This window comes from Motacilla alba, chromosome 9 (assembly GCF_015832195.1).
Source record: "Motacilla alba alba isolate MOTALB_02 chromosome 9, Motacilla_alba_V1.0_pri, whole genome shotgun sequence".
NCBI classification, from domain to species: Eukaryota; Metazoa; Chordata; class Aves; order Passeriformes; family Motacillidae; genus Motacilla; species Motacilla alba.
This window is the reverse complement of record NC_052024.1, coordinates 4,729,643-4,754,608: the sequence shown is the minus strand read 5'-3', so window position 1 is coordinate 4,754,608 and position 24,966 is coordinate 4,729,643. Positions and strand designations below refer to the sequence as shown.

The 24,966-nt window shown below is 55.7% G+C and overlaps 2 protein-coding genes across 5 annotated transcripts; one reads left to right on the top strand and one right to left on the bottom strand.

The window, feature by feature from the left end:
- The first annotated feature begins 1,442 nt into the window (after nucleotides 1–1,442).
- SENP2 (SUMO specific peptidase 2) lies at nucleotides 1,443–12,543 on the top strand. Of its 2 annotated transcripts, none has more exons than XM_038146212.1 (17): nucleotides 1,443–1,597; nucleotides 2,881–2,936; nucleotides 3,628–3,758; nucleotides 3,986–4,052; nucleotides 4,703–4,811; nucleotides 5,401–5,530; nucleotides 5,659–5,762; nucleotides 6,178–6,266; nucleotides 6,879–6,936; nucleotides 7,970–8,033; nucleotides 8,386–8,529; nucleotides 8,690–8,821; nucleotides 9,173–9,376; nucleotides 9,483–9,562; nucleotides 10,223–10,307; nucleotides 10,550–10,645; nucleotides 11,135–12,543. In XM_038146212.1, exons 1-17 carry the CDS (start codon nucleotides 1,482–1,484, stop codon nucleotides 11,210–11,212), a joined length of 1,743 nt encoding a protein of 580 aa, XP_038002140.1. In that variant the 5' UTR covers nucleotides 1,443–1,481; the 3' UTR covers nucleotides 11,213–12,543. The 2 variants fall into 2 exon arrangements, with proteins under 2 accessions (XP_038002140.1, XP_038002141.1); XM_038146213.1 differs by having other exon boundaries at nucleotides 1,444–1,597; nucleotides 4,733–4,811.
- IGF2BP2 (insulin like growth factor 2 mRNA binding protein 2) lies at nucleotides 12,080–24,731 on the bottom strand. Of its 3 annotated transcripts, XM_038146216.1 has the most exons (16): nucleotides 24,516–24,731; nucleotides 24,155–24,206; nucleotides 23,567–23,630; nucleotides 22,109–22,181; nucleotides 21,909–21,976; nucleotides 18,189–18,323; nucleotides 17,912–18,034; nucleotides 17,230–17,365; nucleotides 16,939–17,067; nucleotides 16,177–16,200; nucleotides 15,548–15,616; nucleotides 15,176–15,292; nucleotides 14,838–14,912; nucleotides 14,485–14,616; nucleotides 14,073–14,186; nucleotides 12,080–13,636 (listed from the first exon to the last, which is right to left on the bottom strand). In XM_038146216.1, exons 1-16 carry the CDS (start codon nucleotides 24,714–24,716, stop codon nucleotides 13,541–13,543), a joined length of 1,608 nt encoding a protein of 535 aa, XP_038002144.1. In that variant the 5' UTR covers nucleotides 24,717–24,731; the 3' UTR covers nucleotides 12,080–13,540. The 3 variants fall into 3 exon arrangements, with proteins under 3 accessions (XP_038002144.1, XP_038002142.1, XP_038002143.1); XM_038146214.1 differs by having other exon boundaries at nucleotides 21,909–22,181; XM_038146215.1 differs by having other exon boundaries at nucleotides 16,177–16,197; nucleotides 21,909–22,181.
- Nucleotides 24,732–24,966: the final 235 nt, after the last annotated feature.

The following is a 24,966-nucleotide window of genomic DNA, read 5'->3' as shown; positions in this document are numbered from 1 at the left end:
AAGCCGACCCCACCCCCCTTGATTCCCGGCGGGACCTCCTGCTGGCAGCGCTGCCCCAAAGCGCTTTCATCTGCCGTTTTCCTCCCTGCTTCCCTTCAAACATCCCTTTCGCTCCCGAGGAAAACGCTGGAGCGAGCAGCTGGGAAGCAACAGGAAAAGCATTAAAAATCCCTTTTGTCGCCGAAACTCGGGAATAAAACTCCTGAACACCAACGCGGTGTCGAGGAGCAGGCATCACTGCGCGGCTGGCTCAAGCTGCTACACGCGTTTATTAGCCAGGAGATCCCGATTTATCAGGACAGTGTTACACGTTCCCGGGCACTTTCTTACTTCAGCGCCCCTGAACTGGGTTGGGCTCACAAAAAAAAAGGTTCCTTCCCCGTGATGGGCAACGCATGGAGCAGCGTGGCCGTTCCCGGGGCTCCGGGAGCGAGCAGCTCGCGCCCCGCGGTGGAAGCCCCGGCTCGAGCGCCGCGGCCGCGCTCGGTCGCGGTTCAGTCGCGACAGCAGCAGGCGAGCGCGATGCCGAGGAGCACAGAGCACCGCCATGAGCCCGGCGCGGCTCGGTGAGCGCCGGGCACGGCATTCCGCAGCGGGGGGCACGGACAGGGAGGGCGGGGACACACGGGGGCCAGTCCCCGCTGCCCCCGGGCTGCCGGGGGTTCTGCCCCCGGGGTGCCGGCAAAGCGCCGGAGCCCCGGGAGATGGCCAGCGAGCCCGCCCGCCCCGCGGCGACCCGCGGCCAGCTCCGCACGCCGGGACCCACCAAAGCCCGGCGACCGAGCCCCGGAGCAGGGAAAGCTGAGTGTGCGAGGGCAGAGCTCCTGACCCGGCCGTGGCAGCGCTGAGGGGGGAGAAAACGGGACGGGGCAGGAGCAGAATGGGCTCGAACATCCCAAATTTTGGCGGAGCAGCGCTGCAGACCGCACGCGCGCGCGGCTCCGGGAGGGGCGGGGCGCGTGGGGCTGTGGGCATGTCAATCAGGGATATGGGCGTGGCTTATGGAGTTGTGAGTATGTCAATCAATGATGTGGGCGTGGCTTATGGAGTAGTGGGTACATCCATCGGGGTGTGGGCGGGGCTTGTATGGCAGTGGGCGGGGCCATCAGGCCTGTGGTGGTGGTCGGGGGCGGGGCGTGTGTGGTTGTCGGCACGTCCATCAGGGCTGTAGGCGGGGCCATCAGGGTTGTGGGCGGGGTGTGTGTGGCTGTGGGCGTGTCCATCAGATCTGTGGGCGCTGTCGGACAGGGGCGTGGCGTGTGGTGCTGTGGGCGTGTCCACCCGGGCTGTAGGCGGGGCCGTGTGGCCGCGGGCGGGGCGTGTGTTGCTGTGGGCGTGTCCACCCGGGCTGTGGGCGGGGCCGTGTGGCCGCGGGCGGGGCGTGTGTGGCTGTGGGCGTGTCCACCCGGGCTGTGGGCGGGGCCGCGGGGCCGCCGCTGGCGGCGCGGGGCGGGGCGCGGCGCCGGAAGTGCGCGCGGTCCATGTACCAATGGCTGCTCGCGGTCCTCCGCGCCCTCCGCGACGCCGCCCGCCAGGCCCCGGCCCCGGCCCTCGCCCTCGGCCCGGACCCGCCGCCCCGAAAGAGACCGGCCCCCAGGTCAGCCCTTCCCGCCGCGCCTCCTGCCCCGGGGGCTGCCCCGCCGCTCGGCCCGGCCGGCGTCCGCACGCCCCCGGCGCTCCCGGTGTGGGGGCGGGCAATCCCTGCTAAAGGCCAGGTGTTCCCCACACGGCTGGCCGCAGGGGCGGGGGTGATTGCGGGTTGCGGGCGCCGCTGATGGATGGCCGGGACTCGGTGGCTCCCAGGCGTTCCCGGCGAAGCCCGGGTTCCCTTTCCGCCGGCGCGGTGCGGGCTCGGCGGGGCAGCGGGGGTGGGCATTTGGGGCATCGCGTTGGGCACACACAGCCGTGGGGATGGCTGGCTGGCCGGGGCACGCCGTGGAATGGCACACACACCCCTGGGGATGGCTGGCTGGTTGGGGCATGCCGTGGAATGGCACACACAGCCCTGGGGATGGCTGGCTGGCTGGCTGTGGGCACGCCGTGGAATGGCACACACAGCCCTGGGGATGGCTGGCTGGCCGGGGCACGCCGTGGAATGGTGGTGCCAGGTGGATGGAAGGAGGGTGCCTTCCCACGCGTTCCGCTGCCGGTGGCCGTGGCCGGGGCGGCGCCGTGCCCGCTGCCTTGCGGAGCGCACGGGGTGCGCTGTGCTCTGGGCAGCGCGGCTGCTCCCTCCCTCCCTTCGTGTCCCATCGCACGGGGACAGACACAAGCGAGCGTCTCTGGAGGGAGCCGCGTGTTGCGCGGGTGGTTTTCAGTGAGGAGCAGCTCAGAAGGAATCAGCTCTTGGGGGGTAAAAATATAAAAACAGGAGCTTTGTGCTGTGTTCCTAAAGGAGACGTTTTTACCGGACTTAACGATGCTATCAGCTGGTAAAAATCCCTGCGTGTAGGCTGGTGGGAAAGGGTGAGGCTGGTAATTGTCTCAAGGGTTTGTTCCCGAGCTGACTCAGCAGGAAGCTGCTGGAGTGGATGTGAGCAGGACTGGCATTCCTACCTTGCATTTCCTGTTGCACCTAAGCTTTCCTTTGCAGCTCAGCGGAGTGACATGAACTTGCATGGCTTAGTGACCTCTGGAGTGCTTCTTTCCTGGAGCAAAGAGGGAAGCATTACATATTAAGGCTTTTTTTTGGTGATAGAACAAGCGTAAAACACAAGGAAGCGTTAAGAGAAGGAGAAAAAGAGGCCTGACTGCTTTAGTGGGATGATCAGTTCTCTGGGAGATGATCCTGGGGAAGTAGGGAAGCTCCCTTTGGAAGTTTGGGCCTGCTGGGAACTGAATTGTGCTTGCAAAACATTGTTCTGTCTGTTCTTCCCTCAGTGTTCTGTCGCCTGTGGAAGATCCTGAGGAGATCCCTGCAAAGAGGCTGAAAACAGGTATTGCCCCTCACAGAGAGGTTTAATATGCCTGATTTTCCTTGGGTTTGGGGTGCCGTGGGGAGCTCTGGGTTTGGTACATCAGCATTGCTGCTGAAGCTGAGGGTTTTTGAGCCGTTCTTGTGGCTGGAGGGGGTCTCATGGCACCTGGCCCCATCGATGACGTGTCCCAGTGTTCATGGATGTGGCACGTGGAGCAGTGGTGGCCTCGGCAGTGCTGTGGGAACAGTTGGACTTGATGGCCTTATAGGGCTTATCCAACCTTGATGATTCTGGGATTTTCAAACCAAGTGGAGGATGGGAGATCCTGGTCAGATGAAGGCAGGAAGAGAAGCAGGGAATAACTTTTTCTGTCCTGGGAGGACCATGTGTTTGCACCAAGGATAAATCCTGGCTGGGGCAGGCATGGCATATCCCAGCTGTCCCTGGCACTGAGCCCTGCAGGGCGGCACAAAGAGCTTTTTCAGTCAAGGCTGTTGCTGTTCCGTGGGGGATGTGGAACTCCCTAATTCCTGCTTGGGAACAAGATCCCTGGTGATAGGGTGCGGGGTGCTGCTGGGCTGTTGCTGTGCTGTTGAAATGAGTTGTCTGCTCCATGTGGGATCAAGGAGCTGGGCTTGGGTGTAAGCAGAAGTCCCAACCCCTGTTTTCAGTCCCATTCCTTATGGCCTGGTGGTGTGTTTTTTTCCAGAATGTGTCTCTGGGGCTAACAAGGGGCCTGAAGAGGTTTCTGTGACTGCCAGGTTGCCACCTGAGGCAGCAAGTAGAAGCCAGGAGCCTGAAGAGAGAGATGACTTCTCCTTCTCTGAGTCCGAAGATGAGGTGAGCAAGGATTTTGAGGGGAACTCGGGAATCAGCTCCACAATCCCTGCAGGTGTGAGAGCCTGTGTTACAAAAGTGGTGCCATCAGTGCCCCTGCCTTCTGCTGTAACCCAAGCAAAACCATGGGCTCTGGGTCAGAACACAGCTGACTGAGTTTCAGGAAGGGGAGGTGCTTGCTTGGATTCACATTCAGGTTATGCTCACTCTGGCACTTGCTTTTATTTCAGGTTGTGTACATTTCTTCTGACTCTTCGTTTGTAGCATCTGCACAGGATGAGGACACAAGAGAGCCTGGTAGGGCTGACAGCAAGTCCTTCACTTGTTCCTTTCTCCTGCTGCTCTGAGCCTGGGCAGCTCTGTCCAGGCTGGGGGCTGGTTGCTGAAGGCAAAATATCTGGGTAGCACCCAGGAATAGTGGAGGGTGAGCTCTGTTTCTTCCCTGCATCCTGGTATTACTTCTGGATTGGAGCCAGGGCTGGGAACAGGCTCCCCAGGGAATGGGCACAGCCCCAAGGCTGCCACAGCTCCAGCAGCATTTGGACAATGCTCTCAGGGGTGCACAGGGTGGGATTGTTGGGGTGTCTGTGCAGGGCCAGGGGCTGGACTGGGTGATTCTGTGGATCCCTTCCAGCTGGGATATTCAGTGCTTTATCCCAGGATGCTCATGTGGTTGTGGATCCTAGATATTAACTGCCCTGGATGCAGTTCTAGTGTGTCCATTGCTGGCTTGCCAGAAAGAAATTGTTGTAAAAGCTGATTTTAGGTAGCAGAGCCTCAGAACCCTTTTATATTAGGCACAGGCTGGCAACATTCTGTAGTTGCCAATATGAAAATATCCTGAAACAACATAACACAAATAATATTAGGACCTGAGGGATGAAATGAGAGTAATTAATCTTTGGTGAAGCTCTTTAAACTCACATAACTCCTGTTTTCCTGACCAGCTGCTGATGGCTTGTGCTCTTCTCCCACAGACGAAATGCCTTGTGACACCAACCCGTGCTTGACTGAGGATACACCATCCTCTCTTTGCAAGAGAGTTCCTTATCTGAGGTACAAATCTTTCCGTTTTCTTCCACTTCTGCTTTGGAGGGTTTCTTGCCTTTCACTTTCATCCTTGACCTTCTTGTGTTGCCCAACATTTGTGTTTGTGTCCACAGAGCAACATTTTTCCATGTTCTGGGACTCCTCCTGGCTGCCACACTGAGGGAGGTCTTCAGCTGTGTTCTTGCCTCTGAGCAGTTTTAAACTTTCTCTTTAAATCCAGATAGTTGATGGACTCAGGAGATCAGAGAAAGATGAACAAGTTCAACCCTCTCACCTCCTGTGCTAGGAGGAAGTGTTGAACTCAGGAAGAGGCAGAGACCAGGAATGCAAACAGAAAAACCCACAACTGAAAAAAAAAATCCCCCAAAATCCCAGAGAATTTTCAATTTCCCCAGAGAATTCCTTTGGGAAACCCTTTTATGTTTTTCCTCTGAGGGTGTTCAGCTACTACCACAGGTCACCTAGAGAGATAATGGGGTCCTGGGCAGCCTGCTGTGCCTCCTTGAATCAGGAGGTGCTAATTAAAACCTAATTAATAAATCAGGAGCTTTGAATGGTCTCTTAATACCATTTCTTGTGCCTTTGGTGTTTCCAGCCTGAGCAGGAACAACCACATCCGAGCTGCTCCGGAGAGCCCTGTCACACCCAGGCCCCCCATTAAGGAGCCAGGTCCCAACTCTCCAGGAGTCAGTGGCACCAGGAGGCCTTTGTGTGCTGCTGAAGAGGTAAAGTGGGGAGAAGGGAATTGTTCTGGGATGAAGCAGCTGTGGACATCCTCTACAGTTAGGCTGAGACAAAAGGAAGGGCTGGGAGTGCTTGCTAAAGTCTCTTTTTTTTCCTTCCCTTCTGCAAGGATGTTCAGCAAGCAGAAAATAAGAAATACAAAGAGCTCTTGAGTCTGTTCAAAGAAAAATATTCTGGAAGACTTACCTCTCCACGGTCAGCAAGACTCAACAAGTAATTATAAGCAAAATAACCCTTAACTTTCTGGTGGTGAGTTTGTTGTATGTGGAAGGGGAGGAGAATTGATCTTTCCTACTCTCAGGGTTCTGGACAGAATCAAATGTAATGATTGAGTCTCTTTTGGGATAGTGGAGACAGAAAATTTGACTCTCGTACGTTCACTGTGCCTGAGCTGAAGGTGGCCAAACTTCTGAATGTAAACTCCTCAGAATGCCCTTTGCAGCTTGTCATGGAACCAGTGACAGTATGGTTCTGTTAAGGATTAAGCAGCCTAATTTTACTTTATATATTTCTGTTGCTTTCATTTAGCCAGTTGTGTACAAATAGCCGTGTCCTCTGCAGTGAATTGAGGTGCACTGGTAACAAATCACCTGTAAAAACTCTGTCCTTTTCTTCTGCCACACCAAAGAGTTCAAACCAAGGAACCAGGGATGACTGGGAGTCCCCTGAAAGAGCAAAAACCCAGAGGTGCCTCTCCACCTGTGCCACAAAGGACCAGTGAGTATCCCCAGGAGCCAGGGCTGCCCCATTCTGTTGGTAGAAGTCCAGCCCAACCAGGGCATTCTCCTCATTATTGGCCAAACTGGGTTTGTGAGGGTTTTACTGAAGGGCAGGAACTGGTTTCAAATGGTGTTTGAGAGCTGTGACTGTGGCAGTGCAGTTTGCAGCTGGATGTGACCCCACTGCACAGGAGAAGGTTTAGTACCTGTTTTACCTACTTTTACTGTACCAGGGGAGGGGGATAATTGACCCTGCACCCTCAGAGCTGCCCTTTAATCCCTTTTTAATGCTAGACAGGACTACTTCCATAAAAGCAGAGCTTCCAAAACAAGTAAACGAATTACATGGATGATTAATATTGTCCCAGGGTTTTTTCCCTCCCTGTTCATTACTTAAATATTTTTTCATCACTAGCTATTTTACATCTTGGACTTTGTGACTTGATCATATGGGGATTGAAATGATTTCTGAGCAGGTGCCAGGGTTTGAACTTCTAAGTTGAAAATGCTGGTGAAATGTCTGTGATGTCACCCAGAAACTGAGAGCCCTGTGCAGCTGCTGGAATGGGAAATCACCTCCCTGTTCTCATATTGCTGCTTTTCCCTGCAGGTGTCAAACATGGGGATGTTTTCAGCCCCCAGCTGCCTCAGAGAGGTGTTATGATCAGGTAAGAGTCTCTTCTAACCACGGCTCCTTTTGGCTCTGCCAGCCTCCAGAAGACCAGTCCTGTTCAGTGTCTCAGTGCTGGGGGAGAGGAGCAGCTGGTTTGAGGAATTGCTCACAGCCAGTTGTCCCTCAAATCCAGCTCCCCTGTCACAGCTGGGCAGCTGTGGGATGTGCTGGGTGTTTTTTGGGAGAAGGAAGTAGGGGTGACAGCCCAGGTGTGAGTTTGTTGGGTTTGCAGAATCTGGTTTTGCTCCCGAGTGTCTTTCTGCCTCAGCACTAGTGAGCTGACTTTGCATTTCCTGTGGCTCCCGAGCAAAAGGAGTAGGGAGTTTGTAAAGCCTGGGGGGACTGAGGCAGTTTTTGAGGCTTGCAGGATGCCTTGGGTTGGAATGGATCAAAAAGGGAGCGTTGCTGTCCCTCAGCAGGGCCAGCAGACTCCATGGTGGCAGGATGGGAGTGCAGGAGTGAGGGGAAAGGGGTTTTTGGCTGCAGATCCAGGGGGGATTTTGGTGTGGCAGCTCGGTGCCATCCTCCTCCTCCTCTCTGACAAGAGAGGAGAGTGTGCAGATGGGGGGTAGAGCGAGGTTTGGTTGTGGCAGGTGTGGTTTGGGGTGATTTCGTCCCTGTTGTCTTTCCCCCTTGGACAGGAGCACTGTATTCAGCTGTGCATTTGTCCAGTGAAATTGTCACTAAGCTCAAGGGAAGAGAGGAAATAACTGGTGGGGTGGCATTTGTCACCAGGAGATCACAAAGCACTTGATAAAGGAAGTGCTGGTTGCTGCCCTGTTTTCCAAAAATGAAAACTGAGGAAAAAAAAAGGAGTTTGGCACCTGATGGTGGAAGAAAGTTTGTGAAGCTTCCAGCTCTTCATTTGTCCTGGTCTGACTGCTTTAAAAGGCGTGGGGAAGCAAACTGAGATGTTGTCATGTGTCAGAATCAGCCTTGGAAAAGCATTTCTTATGCAGAAGATGAATTTTGGACAATTTCATGGGGCAGTGTGGATATCCAGCTCACTTCTCTCTCTCTTCTGACAGCTACTACACACCACCAGAAGACTCTCGTGGACAGGGAAAACGAGAGAAACGAGCTGCTTCAGTGGTAAGCTGCAGTTAGTCACTACTTCACTTGCTTTTCTGGAAAAAATAACTCCCCTCTGCTCAGGATTGAGACCCAAAATAAAATTCGAAGTGTGGAGATCAGAGATACCTTGATTTCAGCTTGACACCTGCATGTGGAGGCTGTGCTGGGGTGCTGCATGTTAATCCAAGCCCAGGGAAAGCCCTGCCTCTCTGGGCACAGTTGGCATGCAGTCACCAATCAAATGTGACCTTGGGGATTGCTGCTGGGATGTGTTTACACAACCCCTTGCGGTTTCTTGCCAGATTCTCTGCCCTGTCCCCCAGCAAACCCCTTGTGCTTCTCTCTGACTTCCTGTCCTTGTGCCTGGCAGGGCCAGCGTGAAGCCGAAGTCCCCCAAAGAAAGTTATTCCAGTTCCATGTGACACCTGTCCTGTCCAAAGACCTCTATTTTGTGGACAGCGAGCCGCTGCCATGCCTAGAAAAGCCGGGAGATGATCTGGCTCCACTGACAGAGGTACCTGTGCTCAGCAGCAAGCCAGTGCTGTGGCTGGTTCAGCAAAGGCCTGCAAGGCTCCTTGCTCTGGCACTGGAGCTGCACTTGGAGGCCTTCTAGGGGGCTGGTGCACGCCGTGTGCTGTTCCATGAGCCCTTCCCCTCTGATTCCTTTGTTCCAGGCCATGGAGAGTGAGATCTCTGCTGCCTTTGACAGTGGTGAGCCCGAGGACATCCTGAGCAGGGCCTTCAAGCTCACTGTCACCCGTGAGGACATCTGCACCCTGCAGCCCCTGGGCTGGCTCAACGACAGGGTATGGGATCGTGCACTTCCTGGGAAATCTCCCCTCCCCGGGCACAGGAGTCTTCCAGGAGCTCCACTGCAGAGCCCAGAAATAGCTGTGCACTCCTTATTTTGGGTACTGTGTGGGCTGGTGTTTCTGGAAGCTTTCACTTGGATGATGCAGCTCCCAGGAGTCAGTCTGGGTTAGCAGAGTGGGTGTGGGGGCTTTAACCAGCAGCACAAGTCCTCCAGTGTGAAATTCTGGGAGCAAAAGCTGCCAGGCTGGAGTTTTCTCAGCTCAAGGGTGGCCAGCAAAGACATGTTGCTGTCTTTTTAATTTAGTGTCTTATTTCACATCTCACTTTGCCTCTCTCTGTTCCAGATCATGAATTTCTACATGGGTCTTCTGGTGGAAAGAAGCAAGAAGGAAGGCTATCCAGCAGTCTATGCTTTTAATACCTTCTTTTATTCCAAGCTAAGCTCTACGAGCCACAGGGGAGTAAAGAAATGGACTAAAGGTGTGGATATCTTTGAGCACGATGTCATCTTGGTGCCTATTCACCTCAGAATTCACTGGACACTGCTGGTGAGTCAAACTAGCTTTGTATTTAGGGGATGGGGAGAACAAAACTGGCAAGCAAAGTCCTTTAGTGTTCGGGGTGTGCTTTGTCTGAGTCACCTTTTAACCCCAGGTCGTAGACCTCCGAGAGAAAACCATCAAGTACTTTGACTCCTTGGGACAGAAAGGAGACCACATTTGTAAAACTGTCTTGTGAGTAGCTGCTTTTTTATCCCTTCGGATTGTTTTTGAGGCCTTTTCCCCTCCCTGTGGGAAGTGTTTCTGCCCTGTCCCATGGTGCTCCTCACTTTGTTCCTCTTGTTCTGCTCAGTGTTTTGAATCCTCCAGAGTGTCAGAGGTGCAAGTTTTCACATGTGTGCTGCACATCCTGACGTGTCTTTGTCAGTAAAAACCCTTCATCCAGCAGCTTTGTAGGGTGAGAGCAGGAGAGCAGCCCCACAGAGACAAATCCCGGAATCACTGAGGTTGGAAAAGCCCTCCAGGATCATTGGATCCATCCCATGACTGATCCTCCCCTTGTCACCAGCCCAGAGCCCTGTGCAGAGCCTTCCTGCCCTCCACACTCCCACCCAGCTTGGTGTCACCCACAAAGGCACTGAGGGTGCCCAATCCCCTCGTCCAGGCCGTGGATAAAGACATTACACAGGGCTGAGCCCTGGGGAGCCCTGCTCACAGCCTCTCACTGTGTCTCTAAGATTGGAATTTTCCCTCCACATTCCTTAAATCCTCTGCTGTGAGGATCCTCTGGCGTTTCACTGTGATTTATCTTCCTGTCACCTTTCAACAGCTTTTGTTGTTGTTGTCCTAAATCAGGGAGATGAAAAGTGATTTTTTTTGTGTTGTTTTCAACAGAAAATACCTGGAAGAGGAAAGCAGGGAAAAAAGAAACATTGAATTGACTGCTTCTGAATGGACCCTTCACAGCATGGGCACAGAGGTATGGGAGCAATGCCTGGATTTGGAATGGGAGCTAGAACTCCTTGTCACAGAGGATTTAACACTTCCCAGGCAAGCACAGGGAGATGGTGTGCAGTTAACTGGGACTGTTCCCTGGGTTTGGGAGTGGTAAATGGATTATGGCAATAGGTTTGCAGGAGTAGGTGTGGCTAATGTGTGCTACAACAGGATTGCTGCTCTTTCAAGACAGATAAAAATTCTCCATGTTTTTGTATTCCTCAGGAAATCCCTCAACAAAATAATGGAAGCGACTGTGGAGTTTTTGTTTGCAAATTTGCTGATTTCATCTCCAGAGACAAACCCATCATCTTCACCCCGGTGAGAGGGGGTGTGAGGGAGCTCCAGCCTTTCCCACACCCATGTGGGAGCCAGGGAAGCTGCTCAGCAGCTGGGGCAGGGACTGAGGGTTTGTTCCTCATGTCTGGTGTCTGCTTCTGGGCAAGATCATGGAATCCCAGGGTGGGTTGGGTTGGAATGGGCCTCAAAGACCATCTCATTCCAATGCCAGGATGCTGCAGCCAGTGGTTTGGCATATCTGGCCTTTGTATCTCTTGGTGAAATAGGTTTTCCCCTTGGAAAACTTCCCCCTGGTTATTTGCCAATGTGGTGATCTTCAATTGTCCCTGTAAAGAAAAGCGGGTGTTTGTTGGGTGGCTGTGTCACCCTGGTGTGAAACCCACCTTGTCCTCAAAGGGCAAGTGCTCAAAAGCAGCTCCCCACTCAAGAGTTCCCTGGGTGTTAATGGAGATTTCCTGCCTCTTTCTCCCCTGGCTTCCTATGTGATGGATTTCTCCTGTTTCTTTTCAGGAGCACATGCCTTATTTCCGCAGGAAGATGGTGTGGGAAATAATCCATCAGCAGCTGCTGGGAGACATGCACTGTTAGGAAAACACTGTTCTGTAAAAGAGTAGTATTTATTTCTTATTGTTTAGGGAAGATAAGATAAATGTTAACTTATGTAAGAGCCTTATTGTATGAGAGGTTACTTGTTAATAGAGTAATTTATTTTTTAATTGAAAACTGATCTGCTGTCTCTGTGTGGTTTTTAACTTGCTCCCCAGCTGAAGAAGAAGAGGGGCTCTCTCCTCCCCTGGTGGCTCTGGGGACATCCCTGTGCTGCTCCTGCCCCAAAGACCCGCAAGATCCCTGTAGAGGGGCTTTGTCTGCCTCTGCTTTCACTGATCGGTTCAGTCTGCCACACCCTCAGGGCAGATTCTCCAAAGGATGAACAATTCCAAAGACACTTATGTTTTATCCTTACAAATAATTAATCACGGATAATTAATCTTCCCTGAGGATGCGGAAGATCTGAGCATGAGGACACAGCAGCTGGGAATATTTTTGGTGTCCTTTCCCCCTTCCCTTTGGTTCCTCCTGTTTGGGGCTGCAGTTTTGACTGTCCCAGGTGCCACCAGAGCAGCGCTCCCAGTGCTGGAGGGGTGGGAGGGAAGAGCCTGCCTCTGGGGCTCATGGAGGCAGGGGGGTCCCCTCCTTGTGGCACCTGTCAGCATCCCAGGCAGCCCCACCCTGCCCCCAAAGGCCATCCCAGCCCCATCTGGTGCCTTTCCCCGCTGGATGTTCCATCCAGGGATGTGCAGGGAGGGAGAGGTGGCTTCGTGATGGCAACGCTTCCCAGGTGCCAGGGTAAAACTACACCTGGCAATGCCCACACCCCCCATCCAGCCCTTCCCTCCCTGGCAGCAGGGAACTGGGCACCGCAGGGAACCCCAAAGAAAGCAACAGAGAGCAGGCTCAGGCTCTGGTTAGCTGGATATATTTCTCTTTTTTGTTGGTGTCTCGGGTTGGTTTTCACAGAACACTTTGCAGTAGAGGAAAACACGGAGTCGCAGCCCACGGGAGCGGCGCTGGCACCGGCACCTGCGCTCCCATCCCTGCTCTGCCCGTCGGCTTGCACCGCTTCCATCCATCACTTGGATTTGCTTAAACCCTTTTTTTTTTTAAATTATGTTTGGCTTTTTTTATTTTTCCCTTTTTTTTTTTTTGTTCTTTTTAACCATTTCTCAAGCTTTCTCCGAAGGAACAGCCACTGGCTCTCGGCTTGCAGGAGACTACGGAAGAGCTCTGGGACACGGGGGATGGTTTCCTTCTTCCACCTCGCAGCTGACTTGGTCGAGATCATTTTTCCAACTCGTTTTTTTTTTATTACAAAAATAAAAAAATGCTCCAACTATCAGTTTTACAAGGCATACAAAAATCTCTAAAAGGGCAACACAAGCGCAAGGTGCTGAGGTACGAAAACCTGAGGTAGTTTTTCTGTGTGTGTGTGTGTGTGGTGGGAGGGTTATTTGGGTTGTTTTTCATTTGAAGCCAATTTTGCTGGTTGGGTTTTCCAGCCCTGGGCTGACAATCTCTTGTAAATCTGTTTTTTTCACCCATTTCCCCCTCCTCTCCCTGCAACAGGGATCTTTTCCCCAAAGATCCCAGGCCAAAGCGGGCAGGGCTGGTGCTGCCCATCATTTTCCAGGGATGTCAGTGCTGGGCAGTGATGGAGAGAGGACAGACAGACAGAAAGGGGGGACAGAACGGATGCAAACCCCGCTTTTGGAGTCCAAAGCAAAGAGGAAAAGGTGTGTGAAGGGGAGGAACAATTCCTACACGAGGAATCTTCTTGGCTCCTACAGGCCCTGCTCTTCTCAAAGCCCTTCAGAAATTGCTTTTTAACACTTATTTAGTATTATTTTCCCTGCTGGCAATCCTACAGCTCTGCTCTACGGTGCATTAGAGAACCAATGAACCAGCTCCTGCCATTAAACCTCTAGAAAAGCCTGCTTTTGCTAAAAACAAACAGCCCCCCCCTCCCCCAAAAAATTTTAAAAAGTGAGTTAAAAAATAAAATCTTACAAAACTTAAAAATCGGCATTAGTTTAGTTACTGATATATTAATTCTAAATTAATGAGCGCCGCGGCCCCCCCAGGCCGGGCGAGCTCCTCCGGGGTGGAATGGGCAGGTTTGGGGAGAATTCCAAACTAAAAACCACCTCTCTCTGCCTGCGTTAGTCCGACTGACGGGGGAGCGGCGCGGGAGGCGATGGAGTAAGGCGGAAGCTGCGGGCTGGAGAGAGCCCCCCGAGCCCCGGCTCTGCGCAGCCGGGCTGCCGGGGGGCGCGGGGGTCTTTGGTTTGTCCCCTGACCTGCTGGGGTCCGGCGGTGGCGGCGGGGGGTTACATTCGTCGGGCGGTGCTGGCGGGAGCCTCACTTGCTGTGCTGCGAGGCCGCGGCTCCCTGAGCGTGTTTGTGCTCCTGCTGCTTCACCTGCTGCACGATTTCCCTGATCTTGCGCTGGGCAGTCTGGGAAGGGGGCGAGAAATGGGGGTAGCCACAGCAGAGCTGAGCCCCCACCAAGCACAACAGCACCACAACCCTACGCTTTTAACACCAGGGCCAAGCATGTATCCCGTGCTGTGACACGTGAGGATGTGCTACAGCAAAGGTTTGGCTTGTTCTTCCATCACTCCAGAGCTTTGATTTTGGGGTGTCACCACGCCCTCGCAGGCATGAACCCAGCCCGGTTAGATGCACCCAGGTGGGATGCAGCAGCCATTCCCACCCTGCGTCCAAGGCACTGATTTTGGCTGAATCGAGCCCATCTTTAATTTTAATGCAGCCAAAAACTCCTTCAGTGCATCCTGGGTGCACTGAAACCACTCAGGGCAGCTCAGGGGATGCTGTGCTTGGCAGCTTTCCTCAAACTGGGAATGCTGGGAGAGCCATGGCCAAACCTTACCTGGCTGGCAAAGAAATGCCCAATGATTTTGACGACAACCTCCTCGTTCTCGTCCGGGGTTTGGTCTCGCGGCACAATGACTTCTGCGCTCGTTAAGTTCTGCAGTTCGTTCACCTGGAGCAAACCAGAGATCCAGGTTCTGCTGTGGAGGAGCCAAAAGCCTCCACTGCTCGTCCCACCCCAGCTCTGAGCCATGGCACCAGGCTCACACCCTGTCCCAAGGGGATGGCTGCCATCCAAGAGCCACCCCACAGGACACGGCGCTGGGACCGAGACATCGCTGATACCACAGAGCACCCGGACAGAGCTGATGGGATGGATAGGGGATGGATAGGAGATGGATAGGAGATGGATAGGGGATGTCCAGCCCTCTATTCCCGGGGCAGGTGGGACCCCACACACCCTCACCTACCGTCTTGCCACCTTTGCCGATGACACGGCCGGCGGCGAAGGAAGGCACCTTGATGTGTGCTTCGAGCTTCACTTCTTCTTTCGGGTTAAAGAAGTTTTCCTCTTTCAGCTTCCCAAATATTCGGCCCTGGGCCTGGAGAGGGCACAAAAGGGACATAGAGGTGGTGGGCAGCATCCTGGAGGTGGCCTGCTGTGCCCTTCATTCCCACAGGCAATGATGTGGTCCCAAAACCATGGTCCCCAAAAGAGAAAGAGAAAAGAGAAGCCCCCCTGGCATGACGGGGACCAAAGGGATGCTCTCACCTTGCTCCTACCCATGTCCCCAGGCCAGCCCCCACCCTGTGGCCATCATACCTTGAACTGAGCCTCAGGTGGCCCCGTGATGATCACCATGCGCTCGCTGGCATCCGGCCCTTCTGCCGGGGCGATCTGCGGAGGGACGGGGAAGGAGTGTGTGTGTGACCCCTCCTCGGGCAAGACCTCCCCTCTGTGGGATGTGCCCCCATGCAGGGACACCTCCCATGCAGAGACACCCCCTACCCAGCAGCAGTGACAATCAGGATGCTGCAGGACTGGGTTTCTACTCATGTGGGGAGTGAAACCCTTCACCAAGGGCTGCCTTCTCAGCCCTCAGCAGTGGGAAGGGGAAACTGAGGCACAAAGCCCTGACCCAGCCCCTCATTCCCGCTCACCTTGATGGAGGCACCAGCAAACCGTGCCAGCTGCTTGATGTGCTGCCCCTTCTTCCCGATGATGGCCCCCACCGCCTGTGTCGGGATGAACAAGTTCACAACCTCCTGCTCCGGCAGCTGGAAAGGGCACGAAGAGCCAGAGGGTCAGGGGAACAGCTGGACCAGGGGGCTGCTTCCCCCTGCCAGCATTCCAGGCTTCAAGAGGTGGTGGGCTGGGTTGGGTTGGGCTGGGCTGGGCTAAGGTGGGTTCTGTTGGGTCAGGCTGTGGTCCTGGCACACGTTCTCTGCTTTTTGCCTGCCCACCCACAAGGTGCCTGAGGGAAGACCTCATGGCAGGAGGTGCCAGGGCACTCTTGGGGAAGGGAAACTTACGGGGTGCTGATGGGGGAAGGCGCCAGCTGAGGGGGCTCCGTACAGACTCGACAGATAGGCTGAGGAGCCCTGTGGTGGGAGAGAAAAGGAGGGGCAGTGACATCAGTGATGTCCTCAACGTGCCAGCCCCCTCCTCAACACCCTCACCCCAACATGGAGAGTGTGTCCCCACAACGAGTGACATGAGGGACACAGTGACCACCCCTCATCCCCTGAAACCCCTCCAGGAGAGCGCAGGCACATCCAAGGATGAGCTGCAGCCCGGATCCTGTGCCTGTGCACACCACGAGGCTGGGATGGGAGCTCCCAGTAAACCCCGGTCCCTCCCCACTGCTGGTTTTTTGGCTTTGTCCTGCTGATGTTTGCATCAGAAAAAAGATTTCCTCCTGGCCTCACCAGGGGGCTTGAAAAAGGCCACACAAAGCTTTGGGGTGAAGGACCCCACAACAAACACTGCCCTTCAGGAGACCTGTCCACTCCTCTCCATCACAGCCATAAATAATTCCCACAGCTGTCTCCCAAAGGTTGTGGATACAGGCACGGCACCCTCCCTCCACAGAGTGACCAACCAACCCTCATGGAGCCCTCCAGAGGCACCACACGCCCCCCACATCCTCCCAGGCACTCACCGTCCTCCTCCGGCCGCTCTGCTGCTGGCATTCCAGGGAAAGAAAACAGCACAGGTAAATTAACCCACAGCTCAGAATAAATTATTTAGGGACTAACGGAGGCAGCCCACAGTGCCTGAGTGACCTGGGATGGCCCTTCTCCACCAGCACCTTGGCCCTCCTGTTCTCCTGGCACTGCACCATCCCTGCCCACTGTCACCTCAGGGGCTGTGAACGACCTTGCCCAGGTTTCAGCACCCCAAGAACAAGGAGAACCCTCCCCTGTGAGCTGGGGTGCAGACTGGCTCCCCACAAGCACAGCCCCGGGGGTGCCAGGGCAGGGTCCAGGCTGATGGCAGTGGATGCACAGGGCAGGCTGCTTGTCACCTGCACGCCCTGTGGCCACACCAGGGGGCTCTGGTGGCCACCAAGACTAGACCCACAGGGCACAACCCAGTCCATGCCATCGCAATCCAGTGGTGGGCTTGGGGTCAGGACTGAAGACCACCTACAAGGTTTTTCCATGCTCTCTTCGGAGAGCAGCACCCTTGGGACACAGCCAGTCCTGAAACCCTGGTGGAACCCAACTCAGCACAAAACACAGGGATGCAGCTGATCTGCTTGGTGGTTGCCACCTTCATTCCCTGTCCTCTCCACTTTGCTGCTGCAACGAGCATCCTCCCCGGATGGCCGAGAGTCAGAGCTCCCCATGAGGTGTTTCCTACAGCTACAGTGTCCACCCAAACCAAGCTCCTCCAGACACCAGGAACACGCCACACTTACTGCAAAGGGGTGGTACGGGCTGGCAGCTGCAGCCCCTCGGGCCCCTGGGGTGGACGGCAGCATGGACAGCCCTGTGGAGAAGATGCCCAAAGCACTGAGGTTCAGTCCTGGGATCAGGTTGGCCTGTTGCTGGGAAAGGAAAGACACGGAGAAAGGTGTGAAAGGTGGAGGAGCACTGGGCTTCTCAACACAGGGATGGGCGAGGCCCAACCCGTGCTGTGACACATTGACCCTGAATTGCTGCGTGGCTGCCTGCAGTGGGAGCAAGCACGGCGCGAGGGCTGAGCTTACGTTGACGGCCACCACGTCGCTCTCGTAGGCCTCGCGCAGCTTCTTCATGATCTCCACCTCGGCGCTGGAGCAGGCCTCCGTGCTGCCCTTCACCGTGATGGTGCGCTCAGGGTTGTAGATGGTCAGATCCTGCAAACTGCCCCACGGGAAAACCCAGACACGCGGTTACAGTCCTTCTTCAAGCCAAGAGAAACCCCAGGAAAACTCAAACCACAGCTGAGGGTTCCCCACGAGGCAGCGTGAGAGCCACGCGCCGCCCCCCGCCCGACCCCTGGGATGAGGAACATCCACCTGGGATAGGGAATGCACATGGGAGGACACAGCTGCTCTGTTTTCCAGCTGCAGCGCTGCTTGTACCATGTTGGACAGAATGGGGTGGCCTGGTGTTCACCAGGACTTCGCTGAATTGTTAAATCATGGCATCATGGAATGGTTTGCGTTGGAAGGGATGTGAAAGAGCATCCAGTTCCACCTCCCTCCATGGGCAAGGACACCTCCCACTAGACCAGCTTGCTCCAAGCCCTGTCCAACCTGGCCTGCAACACTTCCAAGGATGGGGCAGCCACAGCTTCTCTGGGCAATCTACCACCCTCACAGGAAACAATTCCTTCCCAAGATCCCATCTAACCCTGCCGTCTGACTGTGGGAAGCCATTCCCCCCGCTCCTGTCACAGGAACTCACGGGGAGATGGTGATCTTTGTGCCCGTGTCCTGCTCAATCTTCTTGAGGTTGCGGCCCTCCTTGCCAATCAACCTCCCCACCAGGCTGTTGTGTGCCAGGATTTTCAAGGGAATCTCTTCTGCTCTAAAATGGATTTAAGAAAATCAAATCTAAATGTCCAGCCAGTCAGGCAACACAAAAATTTCCAGCCACAGGTACCGAGGATGTGTTGGGAAGGAGAAGTACCACCACCACCACCGTGTCCCACCATGCTTTTGGCTGAGGCAGGAGCACTCACGATTTTGTTTCATCAGCCTCCTTCTGCATGATATCCAGGATCATGCGGCACGCTTCCGAGCACCCCTCCGGCGTGGCGTGGATGGTGATGGGCTTCTCGGCAGCACCGGCGTTCTCCTTCCGATGGATGTCAACCCTGCGGCGAAACAACCAGCAGAGAGGAGCCCCTCAGATGGGACTGGGGTCACACAGAGGTTTTTGAGAGTTCAGGAGCTGAGAAAAACTCATTTCAACACTTGCTCAAGCTTTGGGGTGAACCTGGGCCTCAGCTGCATCTACCATCACCTGGCTCACGCAAGCCCAGGCAGTGTTTGGATGCGGGTGGTTTGGATCGGATTTGGACCACGTTCGCCTGTAGGACCCGAGGTCCTGGAAGCTGACGGGTGTCACAACATCAACCAATGCACAGAGGGGGCAGAACAAATCCTCAACCGGACAAAAGCCCTGAGCAACCTGGTCTATCATCTCTGAATCTCTGACGCCAGTCCCGCTTGGAGCAGGAGACCGGATCAGAGGCCCTGCCGACCTCCGCCTCTCTCTGCACGACACCCGAGGCTGTCCAGCGACCACGTCCTTCGGGACAGAGAGCACTTACCCGTGGGCAGCGTCTGTCACGAGACGGAGGCACCCGGCAACAACAGCGCTGGTACTCACGCCCTTCCAGGGGAGACCAGAAGGCTCCCGTGCGCAGCGGCAGGGACCGTGCTCTACTCCTCTGGTCCTCCCTCAGCTCATGGCGGGAGGAGGCACGGCCTCCAGCTCGCTCCTCACGCTCAACCGTACCTGGCAAAGCCCTGAGAGAGAGGGAGAGAGGAAAGCAGGGTAGGAGACTCCCGCACCTCAACCACGCGCCTTGGACAACCGAGGCGAGAACCTTTCTGTCTTCTCCGCGCGATCCACGCGCTCTTCCCACCGGAGGGTGATGCCGTGCGGCCATCCTGCCATCGGCCACCACCGTGGTGTCCCTGTCACTGCTGCAGCCAGGGCCAGATCTTCCGAGCAGGTGCCATAGTGGCAGCTCAGCCACTCCGCAATGCTGCCAGCACTCAGCTCCGACATGGCGGGTCCCCTCCGGCCACGTCCTGTCCCGACGGGATCATCCAGGGTGCTGCTGGCCAAGGGCTGCGGGGCAGAGTCACCACACGGTGCCGTGCTGGGACGCTGCGGGGTCCAGGTGGGTTTGCACAGGTCAACTCTTCAAGAGCCAGCACGCTGGAACACGGACGGTGGAAGGGGAGCAGCTGGGAGAGCCTTCCCTGAGAGAAGGGCAGGGCCAACCCTGCCCGCTCCAAAGCGACCCCAGAGTGGTTCCATCCAAGCACTGAACAGGGACGGAGGACAGTGTGATTCCCTTCGTAGGCTCCATCTCTCCAGACCTCCCGTGGCTTCAGTCGGTGCTCCCAGCCATGGAGCTCCCTCGGGTTGGCCGGGAGGATCCGTTCCCAGCAGGTACAGGGACACTTGCTGCCAGCCCTAAGCCAGGGACAGTGTGAACACGTCCTGACGGCCACATGAGGCGATGACAGACCATGATGATGCTTCCAAGGTAGGGGGAACTGATGAGGAATCCCAACAAACCCCACAGATGGGAGCCACGCAGCTCCTTGGACCCACGAGCAGCTGAGGCTGGTGGAGAGGAGAACACAGCTGAGCCTTCGCGCCAGAGAGGGACCAAGTGCCATGGAAGTGCTGAATGGAGGCACCGAGGTGATGAGGACCTTGGACAAGCCTTAGAAAGGGGCACAAGCCAGGTTCCTGGCTGACCAACCCATCCCACGTGCGGATGTGCGGGCTCACTTGCCAGAGAGAAGAAGGGATGCCAGGAAGGGGTCACTGCTTTCAGAGAGCTGGAGAAGGGAGAGCTCTGGAGCTCCCAGCACACGCCAGTGCCACTGCTGAACTGCTCCATTCCAACGGGAGGATGGAGAAGGGGACTCTCAGTACCTTCACCCCATCCCCAGGTGCTGCAGGGAGGGATGACCAGGGCTGGGGGGACAGGGTTTGCCAACGGTGCAGCAGGAAAAGCTTCCAAGAGACCTTACAGGGAGCTGGGAATGCTTCAGGGAGTGGCTGCCACGAGGGACAGCCCTCTCCAGGGGGACAATGCAGTGTGCCTGTAGGGCTATCCCGGTCCCATGGCTGCTGGGTAGCCATGATCCTCTCCTCATGGAGTTCTAAGGGCTGTGGAAGGTCACCTGCTCGGGTGGGCTCTTGGTCTGGGTTTCTTCATGGAAGAAGATGGCTCAGTCTGGGGACAATTTTGCCTCCTGGGGCTCAGAAGCATCTTTGGGATCTCTGTGTATGGAGCCAGGGGTGAAATCCAACGTGACCAGAGGAATCCAGAAGCCAGCATCGCTCTGGGGAGGAGCAGGGGCCAGGCAACAGGACATCACCCTCAGATCATCACTGGCGGATGAGGGTGGCCTGGGCAGAGACAGAGTGTGGGACGACACCCAAAGTGAAGGACAGGGGCTCCTGTGACTGCCTGGGATGGATTCCTGAGGGTTCCCTTCACCCAAGCCTGAGCAGAGACAGTGCCTCGCTGCAGGCAGGGCAGGAGAGCGCAGAGCACTGAGCAGGACCTTCCTCCACGGCACCGGCTCTTCGGGGCAGGCACACGGAGCCACCCCACAAGGAGGGACAATTCAGTGGCAGGAACTGCTCCAAGCAACAGCAGGCGGTTTCACGGCTGGGAGAAACTGGCACCTTCCCACCTTCCTTGCTAGGCTCAGGACTTGGAAAGGGCAAATTACATTCTTGGGTGGTGAGGACACAGCTACCACTGCTGCTCATCCCACCAGGACTCACCTGGAGAAGGGCATGCAGCCAAACCAGGATCTGCTCACGGCTACCAGGTGGCCACGCCCTGGGGCGAGCCAGGCTCCAAGAGCTCCTCTCCCTACTCCTCTGCCCCCTTTCCATACAAACCTCTTCCTGCCAACCCCGTGCCAGGGTTTGGCTCGTCTTTCTACCTCCAGCCACACTACTACCAAAGATTTGCCTCTAAAAACTCCTCTGAGAACTAGGATGCTCTGGGACAGGAGTCCTACGTCCCATGGGATCACCAGGTTCAGGATGATGAGCACAGGAGAAGACAGCTTGGGGTTAAACACAAACACACCTGGGCAGGAACAAACCATGCAGGAAAACCATGCAGAGAACGAGAGGTGAGATCAGGAGAACAGCAACAAGAGAAACATGGAAAACTTTGGCAAGACAACCCCACTTTTTGGGTTTCTTTTCCTTTTTTAGTTCAAAAATAAACACGTTAATTGCTAAAAAAGGCTTCAAACAGTTACAAAAGCCCATCCTTCTCGTGGCAGTGCTCCCACAGTGTCCCTTTCCCCTCAACACCTCTAGCCCATATGGGATGCTGCAGGACGAGCAAATCCCAGGAACAAAGACCATTGCACTGAGGATTCACTTTTCGGATTTTATCCCCAAACTTGCCGTTTCTCCCTAAAGCCTCATTCCCAGCTGTTCTCATGAGGCTTTAGGAACTAATTCCAGGCCTTTTCCAGTGTGCATCCCCCTCCTGCCGCACCCAGACCCCCCTGGCCAGCAGGAATGGCTTAGCACCTGAGCTCTGCCACCACCCCCTGACGGCTGCACCCCAAAAAACCAGCAGTGGCTGGCACTCCAAAGCCCCCAGTGCAGGGAGAACCCGAGCTGGGACCTACAGCACCCTAGGGAAGGAAACAAAACCATTGGAAGTACTTACTTGGACTGGGTTTGCTTAGTAAGGTTCTTTATGGTCAAGCCCTCCTTTCCTATGATCGCACCAACAAACTGCGTGGGCACCAGCATCCGCAGTGGGAAATCGAGCTGTTTGGGCTGCGAGGAGCCCCCCGGGGAGGAGCCCCGCTCCCTGGAAGAGTGGCCCCCGCGGCGGGATCGCTGGGGGGGCGGAGGGGAGCTCACCTCTTCATCCGGGATGTAGGAAATCTTGAAGGAATAGTTCTCAAACTGGTGGTCGCTCAGCTTCTCTATTGCTCTGCAGGGCAGGGAGATGCAGGGGGTGGCGATGAGGGGCTCCCCGGGGACGGGCTCCCCTCCAGCACCCCCACCACATGTAGAACGTGGTTCTTAACTGGCATCTTCCTCCCTCCCCAGTCGGGAAGCATGTGGCCATGGGAAGCCAGAGCCCCACACTTTTCCCACGAGGAGCAAGCTCCGTAACCTGATGGGACAGGGGCTTCCCCTGTCATCCCCTTCCACGTGGGCCATGCCAAAGCTGGCACATGACTTTTCCCCCCAGCAGAGGTGGGATGGCAGCCCAGGGACCTGCCCCTTCAGCTGGGCAAAGTCCTCGCCTGGAGCTACCACGCAGCATGGGAATGGTCTCACAGGCTCTTTGGACGTGGCAAAGATGACAGGGCGGCTCTGAGCCACCACTGCTGCTCCAAGGAGAAGGATGCAGCACATGGTGCCCCCTCTGTTGGGAACCCTGACTCCCTTCCCAGCTGGATGAGGCTGGGAGGCAGCACCTGGACTCTTCATCCCCCAAGCCTCTCCTCAGCTGTGATGTTTGGCCACGCTGGCATGTGCCATGACCCTGCTTGGCTTCGGCTTTCCCTGCTCCTGCCACATCCCACTGCTGCTGCTGACAGATCACAAGCAGCTTCTTGCCAGGCCTGAATTCCATATCCTCTGAGGACTTCTGCAGCTTCACCATCCTTTTCCTAAGCCCAAAAAAGCCTCTTATCCCAGAGCATTAAGCACTGCTGTGTTGGGAAAACTCTTTGTCTTCCTTTATTGCCACAACTCCCAAGACCACGGTGGGATTTCTGGGGCTTTCCTGTGCAGGACCAGGATTTGAACTCAACGATCATTGCGGGTCCTTTTCAGCTTAGTGATTCTAAGACACTCCTGTCATGTTTCTCTGTGGTCCACAGCACATCCAGCCGAGGCTGGAGGCACCAGAAGGATTCTCCTCTGCCCTCCTGGACCAGCAGCAGATCGCCGTCCCCATCTCTGTCCTCACTCATCCAACGCCACGATGGGTCAACTCAGATGGGAAGCTGGCAGAACGTCCATCAGCAAATGGACTCACAAAAGCTCCTTGTAGCCTGGGACCTGCTCTTGATCAGACAAAAAATACCCCGGGCACTAACAATAACAAGCTCACTATTTATTGGCTGGTCTCCAGCACAGGGCTGAGGTCTCTACGAGACTGGCACAAAACGTTTTGTTTGGAACCATGCTTCCACTTCTGAAATAACCCCTAATCCATACTAGCCCATCACCCATGCCAGGGGAGAAGGCAAGAGGACAGCCCAGTGGTGGGACGGCTTAGAGAAGCCTGGAAGATACCTGGGATTCCTTGGGAAAGCTGGTGTGGTGTAAAACCATGGGCAAACCAAAACAAACCCCACTCACACTTTTGCCTCTTCCTTCGTGGCGTAGGTCACGTTGACAACGGCAGTTTCTGTGTCTGTGTTCACTGCAGGGAGCAAGAGAAGCAGAGTTGGAGCAGGGATGGGAGAGGTGTCACCACTGCTCTCGGCATGCTCCAGAGCGGGGGATACAGCTGGGATGGGGGAGGGAGATGCCTGTCCCATGGCACACCTGGGCACCCTGTGCTTTCCCCCAGCCCAAGGACTGGGCTGGATCCAAGGCTGCATCCAAGCAGAATGCAAGGCTGGACAGTCCCGACCCACCAGTGGATCCCAAGCTACACTCAGCTCATTTTTGCTTGCAGGGATAATAGTGTTTTCAACTTTTCAGGGACCGGGAGCACTCTTGGGAATGGCGGATGGATGGCTGGAGGGCCCACATCATCCCACCACTGGACAGGTGGCCCCACTTCCACCAGTAGGGTTTGTGTCCTAAACCCATTTCAGACCAGTGCTGCTGGTCTGGTTATCCAGCTAGGTTTCATCTCAGTGGGCCTCCTGCAGCCTGGGCAGAGCTGGGGAGCAGCGCTGGGAATTTTGCAGGGATGAGGACCACGCTGGACCATCTCACCTTGCTCTACGTTCTCCACCGTGCCGTACTGAGCTAAGAGGCCATCCAGCACCTGGGGACAGAGCAGCAGACCGGGCAGGTGAGGCCACAAGCGGGCAGAGCAGGAGCCCACTCCACCCACCAACACCCTCCAGCACCACCCAGCTGCATCCATCACCCCACAGCTGAGCCAGCACTCAAAGCTGGCCCGCAGCCCTGCTCCCCAAAAGCAGGCAGGAGCTGGAGCCCAGTTCAGGCTCCCTCCCTGCGTTACTGGGAAGTTAAAGGGCGGCCCACATGCAGGCCACGTGCTCCAGCAGCACAGCTCGTGCTGCTGGAGAAGGAGATGAACGGGATGCTTTTGGGATCAGCCACTTCTTACCTCCCACTGTAGGTGGGGAGGGATGTTTCGGATCTGGATCTTCCTGCTCCTGCAAAGACAAAGCCCTGGGTTAGGGTCTGCAGGCGCCTCACAGCAGAGGGAAAAGCCTCTCTGGGAATCAGACAGCAGCTGTTGACAGCTTCCCAAAGCACCCCACCTCCCCACACTGAGCCAGGGCAGCTCATCCTCAGGGAAAGCCATTTCTCCTAGCTGTGCCCGGGTCACCACTGGGGCTGAAGCTCTCTCTGGAATGCTCCCTCCTCATTCTGGCTGTCAGGTTTCCAAGGAAACCTCCTGAAAGGAGCCTCTGCAGAGTCATGACCGCACAGGGATGCGCAGACAGCCCTGCCCATGCTGCTCTGGGCTGGGAACAGGACCCCAGCCCCGCCAGGGCCAGCCCTGCTATACCTTGAGGGGAGCTCCCCAAAAGTATATCCAGCCGAGGCTCACC